Source organism: Chanodichthys erythropterus, chromosome 20 (genome assembly GCF_024489055.1).
Source record: "Chanodichthys erythropterus isolate Z2021 chromosome 20, ASM2448905v1, whole genome shotgun sequence".
Classification (NCBI taxonomy): Eukaryota; Metazoa; Chordata; class Actinopteri; order Cypriniformes; family Xenocyprididae; genus Chanodichthys; species Chanodichthys erythropterus.
This window is the reverse complement of record NC_090240.1, coordinates 14,968,391-14,995,056: the sequence shown is the minus strand read 5'-3', so window position 1 is coordinate 14,995,056 and position 26,666 is coordinate 14,968,391. Positions and strand designations below refer to the sequence as shown.

General features: G+C 42.5%; 1 protein-coding gene across 1 annotated transcript in view; it reads left to right on the top strand.

The window, feature by feature from the left end:
* Nucleotides 1–26,666, top strand: part of cntn3a.1 (contactin 3a, tandem duplicate 1) — a 113,481-nt gene that overhangs the window by 85,627 nt on the left and 1,188 nt on the right. The window contains exons 12-22 of the mRNA XM_067371269.1: nucleotides 10,402–10,529; nucleotides 12,377–12,552; nucleotides 12,659–12,776; nucleotides 15,674–15,832; nucleotides 17,282–17,431; nucleotides 18,009–18,079; nucleotides 18,476–18,710; nucleotides 21,163–21,278; nucleotides 21,629–21,815; nucleotides 23,956–24,068; nucleotides 26,455–26,623. Of these exons, the coding sequence (XP_067227370.1) occupies nucleotides 10,402–10,529; nucleotides 12,377–12,552; nucleotides 12,659–12,776; nucleotides 15,674–15,832; nucleotides 17,282–17,431; nucleotides 18,009–18,079; nucleotides 18,476–18,710; nucleotides 21,163–21,278; nucleotides 21,629–21,815; nucleotides 23,956–24,068; nucleotides 26,455–26,623 (1,622 nt within the window). The remainder of the gene's footprint in view (nucleotides 1–10,401; nucleotides 10,530–12,376; nucleotides 12,553–12,658; nucleotides 12,777–15,673; nucleotides 15,833–17,281; nucleotides 17,432–18,008; nucleotides 18,080–18,475; nucleotides 18,711–21,162; nucleotides 21,279–21,628; nucleotides 21,816–23,955; nucleotides 24,069–26,454; nucleotides 26,624–26,666) is intronic.

The following is a 26,666-nucleotide window of genomic DNA, read 5'->3' as shown; positions in this document are numbered from 1 at the left end:
TCTTACCGGCAAGGCTTATCAGGCCTGTGGGGAAGCTGCCTCTGCCTTACACGCTATGGCGTTGTTGCAGGTCCATCAGGCCAAGGCACTGAGGGACCTGCACGAGGGTGGTCATGATCCACAAGTTCTCCAGGAACTTCGTGCCGCGACGGACCTCGCGCTTCGAGAGACGAAGGTTACGGCGCGGTCAGTGGGTCGTGCGATGTCCACTATGGTGGTCCAGGAACGCCATCTCTGGCTGTGTCTTGCGGACATGAGGGATACCGACAAGGTCAGGTTTCTTAATTCCCCCATGTCCCAGACCGGCCTTTTCGGCGACGCGGTCGAGAACTTTGCCCAACAGTTCTCGGCTGTACAAAGGCAGTCTGAGGCCATCAGTCACATCCTGCCGAGGCGGTCAGCTGCTGCACCTCCACCGCCGGCGGCACCTCAGACTACCCGTCGCCGAGGGCGCCCCCCTGCAGCCGCCCCCGCTCCCGCGCCCCAGCAGCAGCAGCCTCCATCCAAGCGGCGCCGTGGAGCCGGTCGCGGGCGGGGCGCCCAGCCCGTCCAGCCACCCCCCAAGAAGAAGGGTGGCAAGGCCAAGTCCAAGCGGCCCTAGGACGGGTGACCCGGAGATGGAGGGGACTGCTCTTCAGGAGGTGGTGAATGCACCACTCCTTCCCCCGGAGGAGGGCCGGGTGGAGAATCTTTTGTTGTTTCCTTTTGTTCCGCCGCTGGCTCAACGGCCAGCGGTACCCAAATTTTCAAGAAAAGAGCAGTTTCCTTTATCTCCGGGTCCGAAGAGGGCTCGGAGAGCAGTGGGAGGGCTAGAACCTCACCACTCTCATCCACCTCTTCTGTCGCCAGCGGACAGCAGCGAGCAGCAGGTAAGCAAATCCTCGACTGCTCCCTCTGTCCACCCGTGGAGGCAGGTAAGTGTTGCACAGCACACTGTGACCCCGCTTCGGGCCGCCTCACACAGAGAGCCTCCCGGGCCGCGTCCCTGCGTTCCACCTCGCTGCCCCGCGGCGGGTACGCCGGTGGTCCCCTTGGTGCCGCTGGTGCGGTCTCTGGGAGCCTGGCTAGCGCTCCCCAGTCCGTCTCGCTGGCTCCTCCGGACCATCAGGCTCGGCTATGCGATTCAGTTCGCCCGGCGTCCCCCCAAGTTCAGGGGCGTCCTCTTCACTTCAGTGAAAGATGTCGATGCCCCTGTTCTGCGTGCGGAGATTGCAGTCCTACTGGCGAAGGACGCGATAGAGCCGGTCCCTCCAGCCGATTTGAGGTCAGGGTTCTACAGCCCCTACTTCATTGTACCCAAGAAAAGCGGCGGGTTACGACCGATCTTGGACCTGCGAGTTTTGAATCGGAGCCTTCACAAGCTACCGTTCAAAATGCTTACGCAGAAACGCATTTTCGAGTGCATCCGTCCCCGAGATTGGTTTGCAGCGATCGACCTGAAGGACGCGTACTTTCATGTTTCGATTCTTCCGCGACACAGGCCATTCCTGAGATTCGCGTTCGAAGGTCGAGCATATCAGTACAGAGTCTTACCCTTCGGGCTGGCCCTGTCTCCCCGCGTCTTCACGAAAGTCGTGGAGGGAGCCCTTGTTCCCATGAGAGAACAGGGTGTTCGCATTCTCAACTACCTGGACGACTGGCTCATTCTAGCACAGTCTCGGGATCAGTTGTGCGAACACAGGGACTTAGTGCTCAGGCACCTCAGCCAGTTGGGGCTTCAGGTCAACTGGGAGAAGAGCAAACTCGCCCCAGTGCAGAGGATCTCTTTTCTCGGTATGGAGTTGGATTCGGTCGAACGGGTAGCACGCCTCACAGAGGAACGTGCTCGGTCGGTGTTGAACTGCCTGAATACGTTCAATGGCAGGACAGCGGTCCCACTGAAGTTTTTTCAGAGGCTCCTGGGGCATATGGCGGCTGCAGCGGCTGTAACACCGCTCGGGCTGCTTCATATGAGACCGCTTCAGCACTGGCTTCACGGCCGAGTCCCGAGATGGGCGTGGCAACGCGGCACGTTCCGGGTGCCAATCACTCAGGAGTGCCGCCGAACCTTCAGTCCGTGGTCGGACCCTTTGTTTCTCCGGGCAGGAGTGCCCCTAGAACAGGTGTCCCGGCATGCTGTGGTTTTCACAGATGCTTCTGCCACCGGCTGGGGTGCCACGTACAACGGGCATGCAGTCTCAGGGGTTTGGACGGGACCCCATCTGCATTGGCACATCAATTGCCTCAAGTTGCTGGCAGTACGCCTTGCGCTGAGCCGCCTCAAAGGCCTGCTTCGCGACAAGCATGTACTGGTCCGTACGGACAACACTGCGACCGTTGCGTACATCAACCGCCAAGGTGGTCTACGCTCCCGTCGCATGTCGCAACTCGCCCGCCATCTCCTCCTGTGGAGTCGGAAGCATCTGAGGTCGCTTCGCGCCATTCATGTCCCCGGTGCGCTCAACCGTGTGGCCGACGAGCTATCACGAGCTGCGCTGCCCGGAGAGTGGCGACTCCACCCCCAGGTGGTTCAGCTGATCTGGAGAGAGTTCGGAGAGGCTCAGGTAGACCTGTTTGCCTCACCAGAAACCTCCCACTGCCAGTTGTTTTACTCTCTGACCGAGGGAACACTCGGGACAGACGCACTGGCTCACAGCTGGCCCTGGGGCCTGCGCAAATATGCGTTTCCCCCAGTGAGCCTACTTGCACAGACCCTGTGCAAAGTCAGGGCGGACGAGGAGCAGGTCTTGTTAGTTGGTTTGTGCGAGAAACCGAACAGTATTTATATCATTTTTACCTCTAATACACCACTATGTCCAACTCCGTTCAGCTTCCGGCTAGTGAGGTCTGATCGCGCTCTGACAACGGAAGTGATGTCTCGCGCTCATTGAAGTATATGGGCGAGACATCACTTCTGTCTTCAGAACGCGTTTTTTGACCTCACTAACAGGAAGCTGAACGCAGTTGGACATAGTGGTGTATTAGAGGTAAAAATTATATAAATAATGTTCGGTTTATATAAATAATGTTCTAAGCAAGGTTTATTTACTGTTCCCATTCAGTCGGTCACGTTCGACGTACGTCGGACAGACCGACGAATAGGAATCTCGCTAGAGAGGCCAATCTACTTCGAGTGTAACTAAACGAGCCAATGCACATTGGCATGCAATCATATGCATCAGCTGCTCGCCTCGCAGCGCGGGTATATAATGAGCAGCAGGTGCGTTGCATCTTCAGCTTTTCGCTTCGGAGCCAAACCTTCTATGAAGACAGCTACTGAAAGCGAGTACAGTTTCCTTTATCTCCGGGTCCGAAGAGGGCTCGGAGAGCAGTGGGAGGGCTAGAACCTCACCACTCTCATCCACCTCTTCTGTCGCCAGCGGACAGCAGCGAGCAGCAGGTAAGCAAATCCTCGACTGCTCCCTCTGTCCACCCGTGGAGGCAGGTAAGTGTTGCACAGCACACTGTGACCCCGCTTCGGGCCGCCTCACACAGAGAGCCTCCCGGGCCGCGTCCCTGCGTTCCACCTCGCTGCCCCGCGGCGGGTACGCCGGTGGTCCCCTTGGTGCCGCTGGTGCGGTCTCTGGGAGCCTGGCTAGCGCTCCCCAGTCCGTCTCGCTGGCTCCTCCGGACCATCAGGCTCGGCTATGCGATTCAGTTCGCCCGGCGTCCCCCCAAGTTCAGGGGCGTCCTCTTCACTTCAGTGAAAGATGTCGATGCCCCTGTTCTGCGTGCGGAGATTGCAGTCCTACTGGCGAAGGACGCGATAGAGCCGGTCCCTCCAGCCGATTTGAGGTCAGGGTTCTACAGCCCCTACTTCATTGTACCCAAGAAAAGCGGCGGGTTACGACCGATCTTGGACCTGCGAGTTTTGAATCGGAGCCTTCACAAGCTACCGTTCAAAATGCTTACGCAGAAACGCATTTTCGAGTGCATCCGTCCCCGAGATTGGTTTGCAGCGATCGACCTGAAGGACGCGTACTTTCATGTTTCGATTCTTCCGCGACACAGGCCATTCCTGAGATTCGCGTTCGAAGGTCGAGCATATCAGTACAGAGTCTTACCCTTCGGGCTGGCCCTGTCTCCCCGCGTCTTCACGAAAGTCGTGGAGGGAGCCCTTGTTCCCATGAGAGAACAGGGTGTTCGCATTCTCAACTACCTGGACGACTGGCTCATTCTAGCACAGTCTCGGGATCAGTTGTGCGAACACAGGGACTTAGTGCTCAGGCACCTCAGCCAGTTGGGGCTTCAGGTCAACTGGGAGAAGAGCAAACTCGCCCCAGTGCAGAGGATCTCTTTTCTCGGTATGGAGTTGGATTCGGTCGAACGGGTAGCACGCCTCACAGAGGAACGTGCTCGGTCGGTGTTGAACTGCCTGAATACGTTCAATGGCAGGACAGCGGTCCCACTGAAGTTTTTTCAGAGGCTCCTGGGGCATATGGCGGCTGCAGCGGCTGTAACACCGCTCGGGCTGCTTCATATGAGACCGCTTCAGCACTGGCTTCACGGCCGAGTCCCGAGATGGGCGTGGCAACGCGGCACGTTCCGGGTGCCAATCACTCAGGAGTGCCGCCGAACCTTCAGTCCGTGGTCGGACCCTTTGTTTCTCCGGGCAGGAGTGCCCCTAGAACAGGTGTCCCGGCATGCTGTGGTTTTCACAGATGCTTCTGCCACCGGCTGGGGTGCCACGTACAACGGGCATGCAGTCTCAGGGGTTTGGACGGGACCCCATCTGCATTGGCACATCAATTGCCTCAAGTTGCTGGCAGTACGCCTTGCGCTGAGCCGCCTCAAAGGCCTGCTTCGCGACAAGCATGTACTGGTCCGTACGGACAACACTGCGACCGTTGCGTACATCAACCGCCAAGGTGGTCTACGCTCCCGTCGCATGTCGCAACTCGCCCGCCATCTCCTCCTGTGGAGTCGGAAGCATCTGAGGTCGCTTCGCGCCATTCATGTCCCCGGTGCGCTCAACCGTGTGGCCGACGAGCTATCACGAGCTGCGCTGCCCGGAGAGTGGCGACTCCACCCCCAGGTGGTTCAGCTGATCTGGAGAGAGTTCGGAGAGGCTCAGGTAGACCTGTTTGCCTCACCAGAAACCTCCCACTGCCAGTTGTTTTACTCTCTGACCGAGGGAACACTCGGGACAGACGCACTGGCTCACAGCTGGCCCTGGGGCCTGCGCAAATATGCGTTTCCCCCAGTGAGCCTACTTGCACAGACCCTGTGCAAAGTCAGGGCGGACGAGGAGCAGGTCTTGTTAGTTGCGCCTTACTGGCCCAACCGGACCTGGTTCCCAGAACTCTCACTCCCCGCGACAGCCCCTCCCTGGCCCATCCCTCTGAGGAAGGACCTCCTCTCTCAGAGACGGGGCACTCTTTGGCACCCGCGTCCAGACCTCTGGAAACTCCATGTCTGGTCCCTGGACGGGACGCGGAGGTTCTAGGTGACTTACCCCCCGAGGTACTTAACACCATCACTTCGGCACGTGCACTGTCTACGAGACGTGCTTACGCCTCGAAGTGGAACCTGTTCGTCGAGTGGTGCTCTTCTCGCCGAGAAGACCCCCGAAGATGCTCGATCGGTGTCGTGCTTTCCTTCTTGCAGCAAGGGTTGGAGCGTAGGCTGTCCCCCTCCACCCTCAAAGTCCATTCTGCTGCTATCTCCGCTTACCACGACCACATAGATGGCAAATCTGTTGGTCAGCACGACCTGGTCGTCAGGTTCCTTAGGGGGCGAGACGGTTAAATCCTCCTCGTCCCCCCTCCATACCCTCTTGGGACCTTACTCTGGTGCTCAGAGCACTCCAGATTGCTCCCTTTGAGCCTTTGCTGTCAGCAGACTTAAAGATTCTCTCTATGAAAACTTTGCTGCTGGTGGCATTGGCCTCCATCAAGAGGGTAGGGGACCTGCAGTCATTTTCGGTCGACGAATCGTGCCTAGAGTTCGGGCCGGGTGACAGCCACGTGGTACTGAGACCCCGGCCTGGCTATGTGCCCAAGGTTCCTACCACTCCCTTCAGGGATCAGGTGGTGAGCCTGCAAGCGCTGCCCTCGGAGGAGGCAGACCCAGCCCTGGCTTTGCTCTGTCCAGTTCGCGCCTTGCGACTGTACATAGACAGAACTCGAAGGTTCAGGACCTCAGACCAGCTCTTCGTCTGTTACGGAGGCCAGCAGAAGGGAAAGGCTGTCTCCAAGCAGAGGATGGCCCACTGGATAGTGGATGCCATCGCCCTGGCTTACCAAGCTCAGGGCGTGCCCTGCCCGCTCAGGTTGCATGCCCACTCCACGAGAGGTGTGGCATCCTCCTGGGCGCTGGCTCGTGGCGCCTCGCTAACAGACATTTGTAGAGCTGCGGGCTGGGCGACACCTAACACGTTCGCTAGATACTATAGCCTTCGTGTCGAGCCGGTCTCCTCCCGTGTTCTCGCCTCAGGTCAGAGGCACGGAGAGGCCCCGGCTTAGTGTCGGCTTGCTGCGCTACATGCGCATTCTATTCTCCAGAGAGTCCCTACGGGCAGACCCTGTTGAGTCCTCCGGTTACCCTTCGGCAGCCGACGTGGCGGAGCGTCTGGCGCCAGGCCTATACTCCGTTGTATCCTTGAGAACCGGATTTAGGCTGGGTTCCATATGTGTGACCCTACGGGGATCCCATATGGCTTTTTCCACGGCTGCTCCTAAACGAAGCCCGTGTCTTTCCCTCTGGGAGAACCCATCTCTCACCGAGTGGAGTCACCCCAGTTCTTCCATATGTTGTACAACCTACAAGGTTAGTCCATATGTACTTATCCATATAACTCCTTCGGGGAAGGATATGGCTTCCGCAGCGTTCCTTATCGCATGTAAGGCTACGCTTTCCCAGCGTTATCCAATTGTCGCACTGAGTGGGTTTTGGGAACAACAGTGATCGACCCTCTCTGCGTGAGCCTGGTCCCACCGTCCTTAGGCAAGGGGGTTCAGGTGGCTCACGACAGAGCGCTGGAAGAGGGCAGCCCCTGTGGCGCTTTGGTAGGGATTCCTATTCGTCGGTCTGTCCGACGTACGTCGAACGTGACCGACTGAATGGGAACGTCTCGGTTACATAGGTAACCCTCGTTCCCTGAAGGAGGGAACGGAGACGTACGTCCCGTCGCCACAGGCGTTGTCCTGCTGATGCTGCCGCCTGCTGGGTTCGGCTCCTCAGCGAAAACCTGAAGATGCAACGCACCTGCTGCTCATTATATACCCGCGCTGCGAGGCGAGCAGCTGATGCATATGATTGCATGCCAATGTGCATTGGCTCGTTTAGTTACACTCGAAGTAGATTGGCCTCTCTAGCGAGATTCCTATTCGTCGGTCTGTCCGACGTACGTCTCCGTTCCCTCCTTCAGGGAACGAGGGTTACCTATGTAACCGAGACGTTATAGTTGAAGTTCCCATCTACTGCTATTATTTGACTGACAGACGGCAGCGGTTGCAGTTAAAAATCATAATTTGCGTTCGACTGAAGAAAAAAAGTCACCTACATCTTGGATGCACTGGGGGTAAGCAGATAAACATCAAATTTTCTTTTTTGGGTGAACTATTCCTTTAATGTTTTTTTATATGTTTATTTGTGTTATTTAATATGCTTTAAGACAAACCATGTGCAAATTCCTAAATTCATAAGTCAACACCATTGCAGAGTATGAAATTGAAATTGCCAGTGTTCCTTACGTCACAGACTACTATGTAACAATCATGTCAATGTGTCGGCAGGCTTTAGCATATCATTAACTATGCTGCAAAGCAGGGGAGTCTTAATAGACTATCCAGGTATATTTTTATGTTGATATGAAATATCGTGTACATTTAGCAATAAATATGTTCTATAATGTAGTCAAGCAAAAGGCTAATCATATAATTTACTGTTATGTTGTAAAGAGCGATATATAAACGCATTACCAATCTGATACATCGACATGTAGACAAGCCTGTATAAATCACTCTTCAACTTCTTCTTCTAAATCAGATTCTGGTTAATATATGGCTGAATTAAACCAGTATTTCCACTTGCCATCGTGCATGTTTACTATAGTAAAGTTGACCAAGTGGATCAAGTATTCTGAGCTGGTGTGAGCACGTGGAGGTGGGGCAAGGGTGTAGAGTTACATTCAAGATATTTCACAGGAAAAAAAAAATTAAATATGTAATTTTTGTGATCAAAGATTAGCTTTAAAGGGATAGTTCACCCCCCAAAAAAAATTTTATGTTTATCTGTTTACCCCCAGCACATCCAAGATGTAGGTGACTTTGTTTCCTCAGTAGAACACAAATTATGATTTTAAACTCCAACCGTTGTCGTCTGTCAGTCTTATAATGCAAGTGAATGGGAACACAATCAATAAGAGTCGAAAAAACTTGCATAGACAAGTCCAAATTAAACCCTGCGGCTCGTGACGACACATTGATTTCCTAAGACACGAAACGATCGGTTTGTGGGAGAAACTGAACAGTATTTATATCATTTTTTACCTCTATTACACCACAATGTCCAACTGCGTTCAGCACTCGGTTAGTGAGGTCTGATCACGCTCTGACAACGGAAGTGATGTCTCATGCTTATACTTCAATGAGTGCTAGACATCACTTCTGTTGTCAGAGCATGATGTCTTAGGAAATCAATGTGTCGTCATGAGCCGCAGGGTTTAATTTGGATTTGTCTATGCAAGTTTTTTTGACTCTTATTGATTGTGTTCCCATTCACTCACATTATAAGACTGACAGACGGGAACGGTTGGAGTTAAAAATCATCATTTGTGTTCTACTGAAGAAACAAAGTCACCTACATCTTGGATGCCCTGGGGTTAGGCAGATAAACATCGAACTTTCATTTTTGGGTGAATTATCCCTTTAAGGGATGAAATTATTGACTACAGAGGGACTTTAAAAGAAGATGTAAGCTGGCCGTTAAAAAAATTGGATATAGTCAAGAAATCGGAATTGGGCATCAAGACCTGCAATCTAAATGCGGCCTATTACTGCTTCTTTTATAAAAATAAATAAATAAAAAAGCACCACGTTATCATCTGCTTGATGGAAGAGCAATTTTGGCCTCAGCTAGAGTAAAAACATTGAAGATAATAACACAAGACATGACATGGCATGCCCGCTGAAAGCTCTCATGTCAACATTCTTCCATTTTCTAAAAATTCCACTTACTAAACACATGCAAAATTGGCATGTTCATAAAAAAAAGATCTGTTTGCCATGGTGGTGGGAGCAGATTTTTCTCCCCCTTCAGCAGCGCTGTGAAGAAGACCACTGCATAGTGAAAGGTCACGGTGTAAATAAAGCATATCCCATGCTCTGTCTCTTCGCTATTTTTCATTGCTTTGGCCCCTGCACTACTATGAAGAAAGCCTAATTGTCACTTTTTCTTCTGCACTTGTAGCAAAGCATGTAATGTAGACTTTATTAAGCTTAATGGGTTAGTTCACCCAAAAATGAAAATTCTCTCATTAATTTCTCACCCTCATGTCGTTCCACACCCGTAAAACCTTTGTTCATCTTCAGAACATGACGACAATACTTTTTGTACGCAAAAACAAATGGAGAATGACACAGAAGAGAAGATATTGTTGAATTTTTCTCATTATTTTTGCGCACAAAAAATATGCTTGTCGCTGCATAATTTGTGTTCTGAAGATGAATGAAGGTTTTATTGTAACGACATGAGGGTGAGTAATTAATGACAGAATTTTCATTTTTGGGTGAACTAACCTTTTAAATTGGTATTTTGCAAGGCAAAATACAGAGAGCATCATCAGTCTATTTTCAGTTTTATGATTCTTTTATGGTGCTGTTTTGTTATTTTAGAGCTTGACCGTTCCAGTCAAAAAAGCAATTTACCTTTTGTGTTTCACAGAATAAAGAAAGTATAATATGGGTTTGGAATGACATAAAGGTGATTAAATAGTGACAGAATCACCAGAACTATGTTGTTATGGGATGTGGAAACATCGGTACTGAAAGAAGCAGAAGAAACTACTGAAGAATCATTTGAGGGAAGAGCTTGGGAGTGAATATCTCACCATATGTGTTTGGCTTTTACATGTTTCATTTCACATGATTGTAAAAAACCAAATGCCCAATAATCTGAAATATACATACCATTAACACAGGTTTTAGCTGCAAATTATTTTATAATATAACGTAAATTTATAATACAAATTATAAGTAATATTATCTAACGTGAATTTGAAATTAGATAATGTTCTATATAATTGTTTAATTATGTCTTATTATTTATATGTCTTATTATCTTATTATAAGTCCTATTGATCTCTATGTCCAGACTAAAGTTCATTGATCTTCAATATATAGTGCAATATAATAACTAGTTTGTATACAGTAGGTCTGAATGGTGTTGCAAGGCTTTCATTATGTTACTTTTGTTGTCTAGAGTCTCCGTGCTGGATAATGGCAGTCTCCGAATATCCAACATCACCAAACTGGACGCAGGTCTTTACACTTGTGTGGCGAGAAACCAGTTTGGAGTGGCGAGCAGTGCAGGCACACTAGTGGTGAAAGGTATGCTGGGACATTTAAGTAGTAAGGATAAATTAAATTGACTTTTCATTGTTATAAACAATTCTATTTCAAATAAATGCTGTTCTTTTGAACTTTCTAAAAAAAAAAAGACAAAAGAAAGAAAGAAGCAGCATGACTGTTTTCAACATTGTTAATAATAAATGTTTCTTGATCATCAAATCAGCATATTAGAAGGATCATGTGACACTGAAAATTCAGCTTTGCCATCACAGGGATTAATTACATTTTAAAATATATTAAAATAGAAAAAAGTTGTTTTAAATTGTAATAATATTTCACAATAATACTGTTTCTTACTGTATTTTTGATCAAATAAATGTATGCCTTGTGAGCATAAGAGACTCAAAAACATTTTTAAAAAACTTAACAACCCCCCAATTTTTACAAAATATTATGTAGGACATAAAATATCCACCTTGGAATTATAAGGTTCTTTCATAGTTTAGAGATATTGAGCTTTAAAGTTTTTGCATTCCATTTGATTTTGTAGAGAACCTTTTTGTTTTCTAAATAAAAAGTCCCAAAATGTACAAAAAAAAAAAAAAAATCATATAATGTAAATGGGTTGTCACAGAATAAAAAATATATGTAAATAACTAAATTTTGACAAAAATGTCAGACAGAACCTTATAATTCCAAGGTGACGAAATAATAATTTACTACAGCCTTGAGAGCACTGTGAGAGTAAAGCACAAGCTCCTTATCTCCACACTCTCTAGATGAACTGTGCTTGTGGCTAATGGGGAATCGATTTATTCGGCGAGCATTAGAGATGCATGATATGTGTGGGTATAACTGTGCTGTGTTTCATTAGGGCTTAGATCCATCTAAAACAGCCTTTTTTGCAACTTTCTCCATTCTTCACCCATGTGACAAGACAGCGTGAACAATACCAGCACTCTAGTAGAACAGCAGTTTGGTGGTCCGTCTTGTTTTTGAAATTGGTTTCTATAGAAACTCTGTGGTCTATTCTCTTGTTCTCATTTTCACATGAAAGCTTGAATCCTGAATACATGTTCATTTGACATGTTAATTTGCAAACAGTTTAAGTAAAATTGCTCCAGCACAATTCACGTGTTTGCCGTATTAAAAAGAAATCTTTGCAAGTGGTTCACAGCATAGTGCATGATGAAGCATGAATAATTCAGTACTGGGGAATCCAGAGATTATTAATCAGTAATGATTCATCCCGTAAATTAAAGCTGAACCAGCTGTTTCATTAATATGCAATATTGTCGTTTTTGTCATCTTGACCCTTTTCTTTGACATCCCTTAAATCAACTTCATCAGAGGAATATCAAACAGGTGTGTGTCTTGATGTGTGGTTTTGAAACAATGAAGATAGATAGATAGATAGATAGATAGATAGATAGATAGATAGATAGATAGATAGATAGATAGATAGATAGATAGATAGATAGATAGATAGATAGATAGATAGATAGATAGATAGATAGATAGATAGATAGATAGATAGATAGATAGATAGATAGATAGATAGATAGATAGATTTACTCTTTAAAATAAAGTTATATTTTGAAAGGTTGTGCTATTTTGAGTTATTGGGGGACATTAAGAATTGTTGATTATATGAGGTGTCATTTCTTTCAGAAGATGAAAATCTAACAGCATAGTGACATCTAGTGGTGGCAGAAGTGTGCTGATCACTCAGTTCAAAAGAACCAGGTCAAATAATGGTTAACACGTATTGAGCCACAAGCTCTCATAATATACTTCAATACAACAACTGCTGTTTTATGTGCCAAGCTACATATAATGTACAATTATAAATGTATTAGCTGCTGACCATCTCATTGTTATTTCAGAGCCAACCATCATCACTTCTAAAGCCATCCAGCTGGATGTGACAGTCGGAGAGAGTGTTGTTATTCCATGCCAGGTGTCTCGTGACCCCTCCCTGGACGTGAGATTCACGTGGTTTTTCAACGAGCAGTTGATCAATTTTGGAAGTCATGGGGGGTATTTTGAAAAAGTTGGTGGGGTACGTGTCATTCTTTTAGCATGATATAATTACTATCACTACTAGACACTAAAAAATCTGAATCTAACAGAAGACCACAAAAATTGTCTTGTGTGTTTGCTCACAGACATCTGCGGGTGACGTCATGATTCGTAACATTCAGCTAAGGCATGCAGGAAGGTACACATGTGCTGTACAGACTAAAGTGGACAGTGCGTCTATAGCAACAGATGTTGTGGTACGAGGTAAAGTTTTTCCAAACAAAGTGTCATGCACAAAATTTGAATTAAGCTTAAAAGTATAAAACCTACTAGGTTAAAAACCACCAAGAATAAAAATGAAAAGTTGGCCCAACTTTATATTAGATGTCTTTAACCACTACGTACTTACATTAAAAAAAAAAAAAAAAATATTGGTTACAGTATACTTAGTTACAATGCAGAACACTTGCTGCTATAGAGGTTGAGGGTGAGGTTAGGGACAGGTTTGGAAGTATGTTTAGTTTTAAGCAGTATTGGGGAAGTAATGCGTTACAATATTGTGTTATTCCCTAAAAAATTAACCAATTGTGTTAGTTACTTTGTATGGAAAGTAAAGTGTTACATTACTTTTCCATTACTATTGCTCACCTGGGCTGGGCTTGCTTGTTCAGCAACAAAAAAACAAAAACAAAACATTTTTGTCAAATGTAAAGGCCCTTTCACACCAAAAGTGAAATAAATAAGCCTTAAAGGGATAGTTCAACCAAAAATGAAAATTTGATGTTTATCAGCTTACCCCAGTGCATCCAAGATGTAGGTGACATTTTTTCTTCAGTCGATCACAAATGATGATTTTTAACTGCAACCGCTGCCGTCTGTCATTCAAATCATTGCAGTAGATGGGAACTTCATCTATAAGAGTGAATAAACCTTGCTTAGACAAATCCAAATGAAACCCTGCGGCTCGTGACGACATAATAATGTCCTAAGACACAAAACGATCGGTTTGTGAGAGAAACCGAACAGTATTTATATCATTTTTTACCTCTAATACACCACTATGTCCAACTCCGTTCAGCTTCCTGTTAGTGAGGTCAAAAAACGCGTTCTGAAGACGGAAGTGATGTCTCGCCCATATACTTCAATGAGAGCGGGACATCACTTCCGTTGTCAGAGCGCGATCAGACCTCAGCCGGAAGCTGAACGGAGTTGGACATAGTGGTGTATTAGAGGTAAAAAATGATATAAATACTGTTCGGTTTCTCACACAAACCGATCGTTTTGTGTCTTAGGACATTAATGTGTCGTCACGAGCCGCAGGGTTTCATTTGGATTTGTCTAAGCAAGGTTTATTCACTCTTATAGATGAAGTTCCCATCTACTGCAATTATTTGAATGACAGAGGGCAGCGGTTGCAGTTAAAAATCATCATTTGTGATCGACTGAAGAAAAAATGTCACCTACATCTTGGATGAACTGGGGGTAAGCAGATAAATATCAAATTTTCATTTTTGGGTGAACTATCCCTTTAAGGCAAATCTGAAGGAAATGCAAATCCATGCCTGTACAATAGAGGGCGCAGCTCAAACAAATCTTTCTGGATTGCAGAAGAACTACAATAACCATCATGTTCACAGAAAGCGGCTCAGCATTTACAGGTGCTGGTCATATAATTAGAATATCATCAAAAAGTTGATTTGTTTCACTAATTACATTCCAAAAGTGAAACTTGTATATTATATTCATTCATTACATACAGACTGATATGCTTATTTCTTTTAATTTTGATGATTATAACTGACAACTAAGGAAAATCCCAAATTCAGTATCTCAGAAAATCAGAATATTACTTAAGACCAATACAAAGAAAGGATTTTTAGAAATCTCGGCCAACTGAAAAGTATGAAGATGAAAAGTATGAGCATGTACAGCACTCAATACTTAGTTGGGGCTCCTTTTGCCTGAATTACTGCAGCAATGCGGCGTGGCATGGAGTCGGTCAGTCTGTGGCACTGCTCAGGTGTTATGAGAGCCCAGGTTGCTCTGATAGTGGCCTTCAGCTCTTCTGCATTGTTGGGTCTGGCATATTACATCTTCCTCTTCACAATACCACATAGATTTACTATGGGGTTAAGGTCAGGCGAGTTTGCTGGCCAATTAAGAACAGGGATACCATGGTCCAGTCCTTTTTGTCTTTAGTCCAGGCGAGACGCTTCTGACGCTGTCTGTTGTTCAAGAGTGGCTTGACACAAGGAATGCGACAGCTGAAACCCATGTCTTGCATACGTCTGTGCGTAGTGGTTCTTGAAGCACTGACTCCAGCTGCAGTCCACTCTTTGTGTATCTCTCCCACATTTTTGAATGGGATTTGTTCCACAATCCTCTCCAGGGTGCGGTTATCCCTATTGCTTCTCTATTCCCTTCGCCTCTCTATTAATGTGCTTGGACACAGAGCTCTGTGAACAGCCAGCCTCTTTTGCAATGACCTTTTGTGTCTTGCCCTCCTTGTGCAAGGTGTCATTGTCGTGTTTTGGACAACTGTCAAGTCAGCAGTCTTCCCCAGGATTGTGTAGCCTACAGAACTAGACTGAGAGACCATTTAAAGACCTTTGCAGGTGTTTTGAGGTAATTAGCTGATTAGAGTATGGCATCAGGTCTTCAATATTAAACCTTTTCACAATATTCTAATTTTGGGATTTTCCTTAGTTGTCAGTTATAATCATCAAAATTAAAATAAACATTTGAAATATATCAGTCTGTGTGTAATGAATGAATATAATATACAAGTTTCACTTTTTGAATGGAATTAGTGAAATAAATCAACTTTTTGATGATATTCTAATTATATGACCAACACCTGTAACTTGCGTAACTTATTTGAAAAAGTGTTTCATATTTTGTTGTAAATTTAAAAGTAATGTGTTACTTTACTAGTTATTTGAAAAAAAGTAATCTGATTACACAACTCACGTTACTTGTAATGCATTACCCCCAGCGCTGGGTTTAAGGGTGGGTTAAGGGGTAAAAGAAAGGTCAACAGTGTAATCATAGATGTAATTACAGAAATGAACAATGTAAAAATGTGTATACACAATAAGTGAATTGTAGTTAAAGACACTTAATATGAACTAGGACCTAAAATATATATTATTTCCTCACAGGTCCCCCTGACCCACCGCGGGACATCAAAGTTGATGAAGTGACAGAGACAACATCCTTTGTGTCCTGGAGTCCAGGCCCTGATAACCACAGTCCTGTCTTTGCTTACAACATTCAGTTCCGAAGCCCCTTCTCTCTTGGATGGCAGGCAGCCAAAACAGGTGTGCAGGAATTGTTCGTTTAGATTAAAATTCCTAGTTTATCATAATGATCTGTGAGTGTTGTATAGTCACCACTCACGTTTGATTAGTTTGGCATAATTTAATTGCATGCTAATTGCAATTAAATGAAAATACATTATGTAAGGAATAATTGACTCTGGGCCATTGAATTCTTTGAATATAATGCACACCTGAGGAGGTAATGCGGCCACGACGCAAAGAGGAGTGTGCATTATTTTCAAAGAATTCAACAGAGTTAATTTTTCCGCTTACACTACGGTTACCACACCTCAAGACACTGTTCCAATGTTGTATTTCAATACATTTAGGGTTTTTGTCCTTAAAACTCGCACTTGAGCCTTGATAGCAGACTAATACCACTGATACAGTTATTTACGCAGTTAGAGAGAGAGAGAATAAGCAGCAAGTGTGAATTAGCCTACTTGATCTGTGCATCTCTAATGGCAGCAGTGTCTCTACTAATAGCAAAACTATAACTTTATCTACCGCAAGAACCACACAGTTATTATCTCGCTGGCGGGACATGTATCTTAAGTTGCTAAACTGTTTTACTGGTTAATTCGTCAGAGCAGCGCTGACCAAACATTTCTGTGTGAGTGTGTCTCGGAGCGTGAATCAAACTGCCAAAGTCACGTGATTTCAGTAAACGAGGCTTCGCTACGTCATAAAGGTGCATTCACGCGATATCGTAATTACTGTAACTACGAGAGTCTGGCTCGTAAAAAGTGTTCACGTCCTCGTAGAGTTTGTAATTACAGTTTATAAGCTGGGAGTTTTCTGAAAGCTCCGCTGTACCACCTGACCAATGTATATTCATTTATGCGTTGATAGTGGTGCCATAGAAACGCATAATTCCCAGTCCGAGGAAGTGAACAGCTCCGAATATAATGTCATGTGTTGTCATCTCAAGATTTCAGTACACAGCATAAGTATTTCGAAATTTCAATGGTTCACCACTAGTGGGCATGACTTTGGTAGTTTGATTCACGCTCTGAACCACTGATGCGAAACAAAAGATTCGTAAAGCTTCGAAGCTTCATGAAGCAGTGTTTTGAAATCACCATCACTAGATATTGTTGAATAAAGATGTTATTTTGTTTTTTTTGACACACAAAAAGTATTCTCGTCGCTTCTTAACATTAAGGTTGAACCACTGTAGTCACATGATCTGTTTTAAATCCGTCTTCAGTACCTTTCTGGGCATTGAAAGTGTTAATTATCTTGCTGGCAATGGAAGCCTCACTGAACCATCAGATTTTATCAAAAAATATCTTAATTTGTGTTCTGAAGTCAAGATGAACAAAGGTCTTATGGGTGTGGACATGAGGGTGAGTAATTAATGACAGAATTTTCATTTTGGGGCAAACTAACCCTTTCATTTGTTTCAGATTTCTTGAAATATCTTAATATTACCTCATCTTTTCTCAGTGCCAGAGTCTCTGGGAGGGCAACAGCTGACAGCCCGTGTGGTTGAATTGAGTCCATGGGTGGAATATGAGTTCAGAGTGCTGGCAACTAATTCCATAGGCACCGGGGAACCCAGCAAACCTTCACGAAAAATCAGGACCAAGGACACATGTACGTACATATGTAGTCATTTGTTTACTCTCAGGCACTTATCACACATTAAATGTCACCTCAAGGCCTCCACTTTCTTCAAGTGAAATCAAAGAATGAACTGGTGTGACATCAATTGATCAAATGGTTCATTTCTTCTGTTCAGTCCGTCAAGGTCAAACATTCGCGAGTGAAAACAAACACTGGAGAGCTGCTTTATAGTAAAAATTGAAGTTGTGATTCTTATTGAAAGCAGCATGGACACTCTTTTTTCCTGTTTAATACTGTAAAGCTGCTTGCTTTAAAGCAATCTATTGTATAAAGTGCTATATAAATAAATGTGACCTGACTTGACTGGAGTGCCGAAGTGCAAACATGTATATCATCAGATCAGATGCTTTCTTAACTGCTGTTTTCTCACTTCCGTCATTTTTGTTGTGTGTTTATTTTGTTATTGAGAGGAAAACACACAGCACATACAGTATTTACATATTCACCTACATTACGCTCTCAGGGTTGGGGGGAATGCCCTGTCTGCACTTCTGGTGTTTCTCTTCTTTTAAAACTGGCTTTAAAAGTATTTATTTTTTTCTTACAGTGCCAAGGACGACCCCAGCCAGAGTCAGCGGAGGAGGTGGCAGTCGCTCTGAGCTTGTCATCACTTGGGAGGTAACAAAACAAGCACTTGCTTGCACATTTAAGTGCACAAAAGCAGTTGTGAATGGTGGACTGTCCACTGGCCTGTATCAAAAACAGACCCATCATGCTGTCAGCTTGGTTGGTCTGTAATTTAAACAGCCCTTGTTTAAAAAAAAGGCAGACACTCTTCAGTGAGGCAGATCAAATTTTTATGGATTTTAGCAATTATGTTTCAAAACGTGAAAAGCGAAAAATATGTTCAAGGACCGTGAAAGGGATTTTCCATAGTCTGTGTTTAGACAGAGACAAAGCCTCTTGTATAACACTACTGTGATATAATGATGCATCCATCTTTCACTTGCTCTTTCTCTCTCACGCTTTTTTCTTCTTGTGTTTGTGTCTGTGTGTGCTTGTGTGGCTGTCCAGCCAGTTCCAGAAGAGTTGCAGTGTGGTCCAGGGTTCGGCTACGTGGTTGCTTTTCGCCCTCTTGGTAGTCAAAGCTGGATGCAGGCAGCCGTAACGTCTCCTGATGCATCTCGATACATCTTCAAAAATGAGAGTATCTCTCCATTCTCTCCATTTCATGTGAAAGTTGGAGTTTACAACAACAAAGGAGAAGGTCCTTTTGGGCCTGTGACCACTATCTACTCAGCAGAAGAGGGTAAAACCAACTTACCATCTTCCATTTATGGTATAAACTCATTAAGATGCAATGTGTAATTTTTTTCAATCCTTCAATGTTTTTTTGTATGAAGTTTAATGTGCAGAAACAACTACACTAGCATTCAAAAGTTGGGAATAATATATATATTTGTATGTATTTAAAAGAGGTATTGTGTGCTCACCAAAGCCGCAAGATGCCAAAAATTACAGTAAAAACTATAATATTGTGAAATGCTATTACAAGTTTTCTTTTTGAATATATTTTAAAATGTTATTTATTCTGTGATGCAAAGCTGAATTGTCAGCATCATTATTCCAGTCTTCAGTGTCACATGATCCTGCTTATTATCAATTTAGAAAACAATTTTTGCTACTTCATATTTTTGTGGAAACCCATGATAAACTACCATTCAAAATTTAGGATAAATACAATTTTAAAAAATAATACTTTGATTCAGTAAGGACACATTCAATTACGGAAGAGGATTAGGGCCAAGCAATAATAAAAAAAAAAAACATCTCAAGATTAAAGTTGTTAAATTTAGAGAAAAAAACTTGTTAAATTTCGAGAAAAAAGTCGAGATAAAATGTTGAGAATAAACTCTTTAAATTACGAGAAAAACTCATTAAATTTCAAGAAAAAAGTCGAGATAAAATTTTGAGAAAAAAGTCGTAATTTAATGTTTATTCTCAACATTTTATTTAGACTTTTTTCTCGAAATTTAACGTCATTTTTCTCATAATTTAACAAATTTGTTATCGTAATTTAACGACTTTTTCTCATAATTTAATGAGTTTATTCTCAACATTTTATCTCGACTTTTTTCGCGAAATTTAACAACATTTTTCTCATAATTTAACAAATTTGTTCTCGTAATTTAACGACTTTTTCTCATAATTTAATGAGTTTATTCTCAACATTTTATCTCGACTTTTTTCTCAAAATTTAACAAAATTTTTCTCATAATTTAACGAATTCGTTTTCGTAATTTAACGACTTTTTTCTCATAATTTAATGACTTTATTCTCAACATTTTATTTAGACTTTTTTCTCGAAATTTAACAACTTTTTTCTCGAAATTTAACTACTTTAATCTTGAGATGGTTTTCTTTTTTTATTGCTTAGCTAATCCTCTTCTGTTGATCTAAATTGATCTAAAGTGACAGTAAAGACAATAATAATATTTTTAAAACACACAAACAAACAAAAAAATCTATTTCAAATAAATGTTGTTCTTTAGAACTTCCTATTCATCAAAGAGTCGTAAAAAAGTAGATTGTAATAATATTTCACAATATTACTGTTTTACTGTATTTTTTCATATAAATGCACCCTTGCTATACATGAGACATCTTTCAAAAACATAAAAAAACGTAATTATTTCAAACATTTGTAGCCCCATTTTAATGATCTAACCACATAGTCTAAAATGCTCTTAGGGCTTGTCCGAATCCACTTTTTCTAGTTTAATGGCAGGAAAAATGGTCGGCATGCCCGGCGCATGGTCTAAAATGGCTGTCCCTATTCTCTTAATGAGTCATGGGTGTGTTTTTGGCGTAACGTGCAATAAACAAATCAGAGTTTTGTCTCCCATTCCCTTTAAAAATCAGTTGCGCTTGTGCCATAGCAGATTCGCTGTTTAAATGGTGGAATTTAAACTGAACTTTTACATTGTAATTTTTTTTATTTTACATTGTAATCCTTTACTTTTTAATATTTGTCATGTTTGTGTTTGTGTGCTGCTGCGTCCCTGTGTGTGTAACAAGCAGAGTGTATACGCGTTGTGCACCCGCCTATAGGCATATATTACTAACGCGCTCTTTAAATAACAAAAAAAATACTGCACCATTGACTGTAGACCAGGTTTCAGTTGGTCAATGGCACAGTCTATTTCAGTTGCCTGAAAATAGCAACACGCCAACAATGCACCTGAACACACCTCGTTTTCAGACCAGCATGCTCATGGGCGCACAAATTGGCGCAAATGCATTTGCTATTTAAACAATGTGGCGAGGGACATGAAAATGATAACTGCGTCAGGCTGAAACTAGAAAAAAACACTTGCATTGCGCATAGCGCCACATTGCACCAGGTGTATGATAGGGTCCTCGGTCCAGTAGTGTGTAAATAGGCCGTTCAAACCCTAAAAAGTATGAACACTTTGCCTCTGTGGTGCTCCGAAACGTTACTCTTTGTTTGAGTGGCTCAACATAGGCAACATTGGCTCAATCAGTGACTTTTGTTTGTACAATGGAAGCCAGATCAGAAATTTAAGTATAAACAGGTATATGAAATGCTCAGACTCTGAAGACAACATTATGTACTGTAGCTGCAGTGTTGTGTTTGAATAGGGAGAACTGAATGTGCTGAACATTTGCTATTGCATCATTGCTCTAATAATGAGCTTAAAGTTGCTAAGACATTACAGTAATGATTATTCTGACCACAGAGCCGAGTCGCGCTCCCAGCCGCGTCCGTGCCAAGAGCCTGTCAGCCTCAGAAGTGGAGGTCAGCTGGAAGCCTTTACCATGGAGCACCAGTAGGACACGCATAATGGGCTATGAGGTGAGGACAGCACAGCTAAAGAAGGCTAATGAATCATATTCATAGTTGTGGTAGTACACTCCCTGTACTCTTATAACAATTCTCACAGTATTGTTAGTGATCTTAATAAAGTAACTACCTATAAACAATGCTATAAAGATGAAGTAATATTTTGGCAGAAATTGATAAGATAATTGGTTTAGGGTAGTGAGATTTTTACATTATTAGAAATAGAATATTAATAGGCAAGGCCGACCTATATTACATGCCACCCCATATTGCCCACATGGGCACCACAGCTCCAATAATTTTCTCGAATGAACAACACTTTGTGATGCTGATCATGGCAGCTAGTTGACTGTGAATTTCAGCTGAGGTACTGGAGTACAAAGGACAGACCGGATACAGCTAGTGTGATGAGGACTGTGGGAAACAGGACATCTGCACTCATTCGTGGACTGGACCCCAGCAGTACATACCACATCAAACTCAAAGCCTATAACAGTGCTGGTGTTGGACCTGATAGTGCTGTGGTGAACGTCACCACTAAGAGACCCCGTAAGTGTGACATAGGCCCTGGCCATGGTTATTGTTATTGACATGGTTATTGTTTATAAACTAAGGCTGTCAATCCATTAAAATATTTAATCACGATTAATCGCAGGATTGTCATGAGTTAACTTGTGATTAATCACAACTTAATCGCACATTCTTATCTGTAATCTCTAATTTGTTTTCGTAACAAAACATTGGAAGCTCAGCCAAACAGCTGATCATAGCTGTACAGGGCAGGTTTTTATTTCTCATCTCCATAAATATATCTAGTAGTAAAGCTAATGCAAGGGCTAGAAATCACGTTTGCATAGCAACGACAGACACCACAGGAGTGCAAGTATACTATTGAGCGCATTGGAAATAAAGGAGAAAGCGGTCCGGCTGCGCTTTCCATGCATTTTTAGACGTGACGTGAACAGGCCCCTGTGGCTGCATCTTCATTTCTGCAACTACAGGCTAGGCCATGGGTCAAATAAAAAAAAATGTGCACTGCGTTCATCGCGCATTAATAAAATTAGTGACGTTAAAGGGTTAGTTCACCCAAAAATGAAAATAATGTCATTTATTACTCACCATCATGCCGTTCCACACCTGTAAGACCTTCGTTAATCTTTAGAACATAAATTAAGATATTTTAGTTGAAATTCGATGGCTCCGTGAGGCCTGCATAGCCAGCAATGACATTTCCTCTTTCAAGATCCATAAAGGTACTATCAACATATTTAAATCAGTTCATGTGAGTACAGTGGTTCAATATTAATATTATAAAGCGACAAGAATATATTTGGTGCACCAAAAAAACTAAATAACAACTTATTTAGTGATGGCCGATTTCAAAACACTGCTTCAGGAAGCATCGAAGCGTTATGAATCTTTTGTGTCGAGTCATGATTCGGATCACATGTCAAACTGCCAACGGCTGAAATCACGTGACTTTGGCGCTCCGAACAGCAGATTCAATACACTAATTCATTTTTGCTCCGAAGCAGTGTTTTGAAATCGGCCATCACTAAATAAGTCATTATTTAGTTTTTTTTGGTGCACCAAATATATTCTTGTCGCTTTATAATATTAATATTGAACCACTGTACTCACATGGTCTTATGGGTGTGGAACATTTTTGGGTGAACTTACCCTTTAAGGTTTTTTAACCTAAGCTTTTTTTTAATCAGTTATGTACATTAGGTTTTTATGTTTAGGAAGGTTTATTGCATTATTTTAGTGTTATGTCTGTTACCATGGTGGTGTTTTGTATGATAAAACTGATTTTAGTAGCAGCGTTGCGTTGCTAAATTCAGCAGAAAGGGCTGTTGGATTTACAGGTATTTTTTATTTATTAAAATGTTTAAAAAGTACTTGTGTAAAAAATGTAAAAATGCATTTTTTATTTTCTAAATTACAGTTTGAAAATGTAAAATTTACAGTTTGTTCCTGTAAATATGTTTTTACTGGATTTTTTTTTTTTCTGTAAAAACAAGTTTATTTTACAGTGCATATTTCAGGATTTTTTTCCCCATTTCATTACTAGTAAGGAAAGTGCAAGGTATAATTCACTCAAAAATGTGAATTATTTGAGTTCCAAACTCATAAGACTTTCTTTTATCTTCACAACATAAATGAAGATATTTTAATGAATCCCCAGAGTTTTCTGTCCTTACACTTATAGTCCCCCAAAAATGTCATATTTCAAAATGTTCATTAAAACTTTGTAAAATGAATCCATATGAATAGAGCAGTTTAATCCAAGTCTTGACTTTTATTCACATATAAATACTGATCAATGCACAAACATGGAGCTCTTCAAATATGGTAAACAGATACTCGAACATACTTTCTTGATGCACAAGAACCAATGATTGTTTTTAACCATCAAGCAAGTAGGGTTGAGCTTCCATTTGCCAAATTTGATCATTGAGGTCTACGTATGTGCACAAATCAATGCTTAGATGTCAATAAAAGCAGTAAATTCATATGAATTACTTAAAAAATATATTTTATTCCTTTGTGTTTTGAAGAATGAGGGTGACAGAATTTTCATTTTGAACTGTCCCTTCAATGCTTTGAAACACCAGTATTTAACAGTACAGCAGTTATAAACTGCTCTGAAATGTGACCTTCGGTTCTTTGAATGTGTTTTCTCCAGCGCCGAGCCAGTCTCCAGTGAAAGTCATGTGGAATACTACAGACTCCAAAATCATCCTCAAGTGGGATCATGTGAAGGCTCTGGAGAATGAGTCTGAAGTTATGGGCTATAAGGTATGATCATACAAACACCACTGCCTCTGATCTGTATAATCTGATTTTTTATATCACAACATTGTTGGATGTTTGATTCTGATTTGTTGACAGATTACAGCTCCATATATAATAACACACACCCCGAATTCAATGGTCTGTTATTCCACTGAGTTTTATAAAACGGTTAGTTCCTGTCCTTGATTCTGATTCAGCACTCGTGTTTATTCACAATAAAACACGGATATTACCGCTTCACCCAACGGCTCTGTGTATCACTACACAACACCCTTAGCAACCACTCTTAGCAACATAAACTGAATGTTCTCAATTGATATTGTTAATTGAAGCTTACTGTATTATGAAGAAGAGTATTGTGAGAAGAGATCGAGTGAGTGAGTTTATTACCTGCATTCAGATTTAGCATTTTCCTTCAGGTCAGTCCTACTGTATGTTCATAATAAAAATCTGTTGCGATGTATTATCTTGTCCTTTTAACAGTTAAAGGGGTTTTCCCGTGACTGACAGCGCTATTCAAAGAATTTGTCAGTTGCGTCTTGTTCCGTGTTCACAACAATTCAGTCTTTTCATTGTAAAAGTCTTCAATATTGACTGACACACTCATAAAGACAGTATTTGCTGCCATCTAATGGTGTAATAATGTAACTTCTGTTGCTGTGGACTATTTTTTCTGGCGGAAGGAAGACTTTTAGTGAAACTTTACTTCATGAAAGTTGCATTGATACATATTTTTGGCTTTAATATTTGTATTGTGTGGTAACCGTTTTATAAAAGCAATAAGGTACAAGAGGCTAGTGCTGAATCGTGAATAAGTCACGGCTGAAGGGCATTGTTAAAGGAAAGTCATGAACTGCGTCGGTTATTGTTTTATAATGTTTTCTGGGGTGCACTTATAATGTTAGAATGATTTTTACATCAAAAATTGTCATAATTTAGAAATAAAAGGCATTTTTCCTACCCTGATTTTAGCTCTCTGGTTTGAACGCTCCGTTTTAAGGGGCGTGTCTGCTGTGATACTTCCATGTAAACGCCCACTGCTGTGATTGGCTGACATCTTTGCATATGAAAATATGCAAGTATTACTCTCTCTTTTAGCGCGTTTTTACTATTACAGTTCTAAGGTTAACTAATCATGAAAAGTGTTGCATTACATTTAGATCTATGGCATTATATTCAGATCGTGGCATGAAAGGTTGCAGTGATGAACATTGTAGTTGAACACAGACATGTTGTTGAGCTCATGAAAGCAGTGATCTCGTCATTGCAACTCAATTTCTGCACACTAACAAGTGCTTTCATCTTCACTAACAGTGCAAACACGATATAACTAAAAGATTCGTTGAATAAAACAGGAGTTTTGCGCGTCAGTCACTGATAAACTCGCGTTGCTGGGTCTGGTGTCAGTTAAAGGAATAGTTCACCCAAAAATGAAAATTTGATGTTTATCTGCTTACCCCCAGTGCATCCAAGATGTAGGTGACTTTTTTTCTTCAGTCGAACGCAAATTATGATTTTGAACTGCAACCGCTGCCGTCTGTCAGTCAAATCATTGCAGTAGATGGGAACTTCAACTATAACAGTAAATAAAACTTTAAAACTAAAACTTTATAAAATAAAACTAAAAAAAAGCTTAGACAAATCAAAATTAAAAACTGCGGCTCGTGACGACACATTAATGTCCTAAGACACGAAACAATCGGTTTGTGCGAGAAACCGAACATTATTTATATCATTTTTTACCTCTAATACACCACTATGTCCAACTTCGTTCAGCTTCCTGTTAGTGAGGTCAAAAAACGCGTTCTGAAGACGGAAGTGATGTCTCGCCCATATACTTCAATGAGCGCGAGACATCACTTCCGTTGTCAGAGCGTGATCAGACCTCACTCACCGGAAGCTGAACGGAGTTGGACATAGTGGTGTATTAGAGGTAAAAAATTATATAAATACTGTTCGGTTTCTCGCACAAACCGATCGTTTCGTGTTTTAGGACATCAGTGTGTCGTCACGAGCCGCAGGGTTTCATTTGGATTTGTCTATGGAGGTTTTTTCGACTCTTATTGTTCAAGTTCCCAATCACTGCTATTATTTGACTGACAGACGGCAGCGGTTGCAGTTCAAAATCATAATTTGCGTTCGACTGAAGAAAAAAAGTCATCTACATCTTGGATGCCCTGGGGGTAAGCAGATAAACATCAAATTTTCATTTTTGGGTGAACTATCCCTTTAAAGCTTTTATTGGACTAACAAGGACGTTTTCAGCTCTAAAACTTACAGGATATTCTTATAGTATGATGAGCTCTTATATATCAAAAGCTCAAGGAAAATTTGATTTCTCAGTTCAGACTCTTGTACCTTACTATAAGCATCTGTGTTTGTTTTGAAGGTCATGTACAAGCAAAGCAGACAGAGCCGGCCCAGCGTGGTGGAGACTAACAGCACATCACTTGAGCTCTCTCTGCCTGTGGATGAGGATTACATCATCCAGATTAAACCAGTCAGCGAAGGTGGGGAGGGGAGCAGCAGCAAACAGATCACCATACCCAGGATAGCAGGTCTGAATTTATGACCCTTGTGGCATTCATAATTAATATTCCT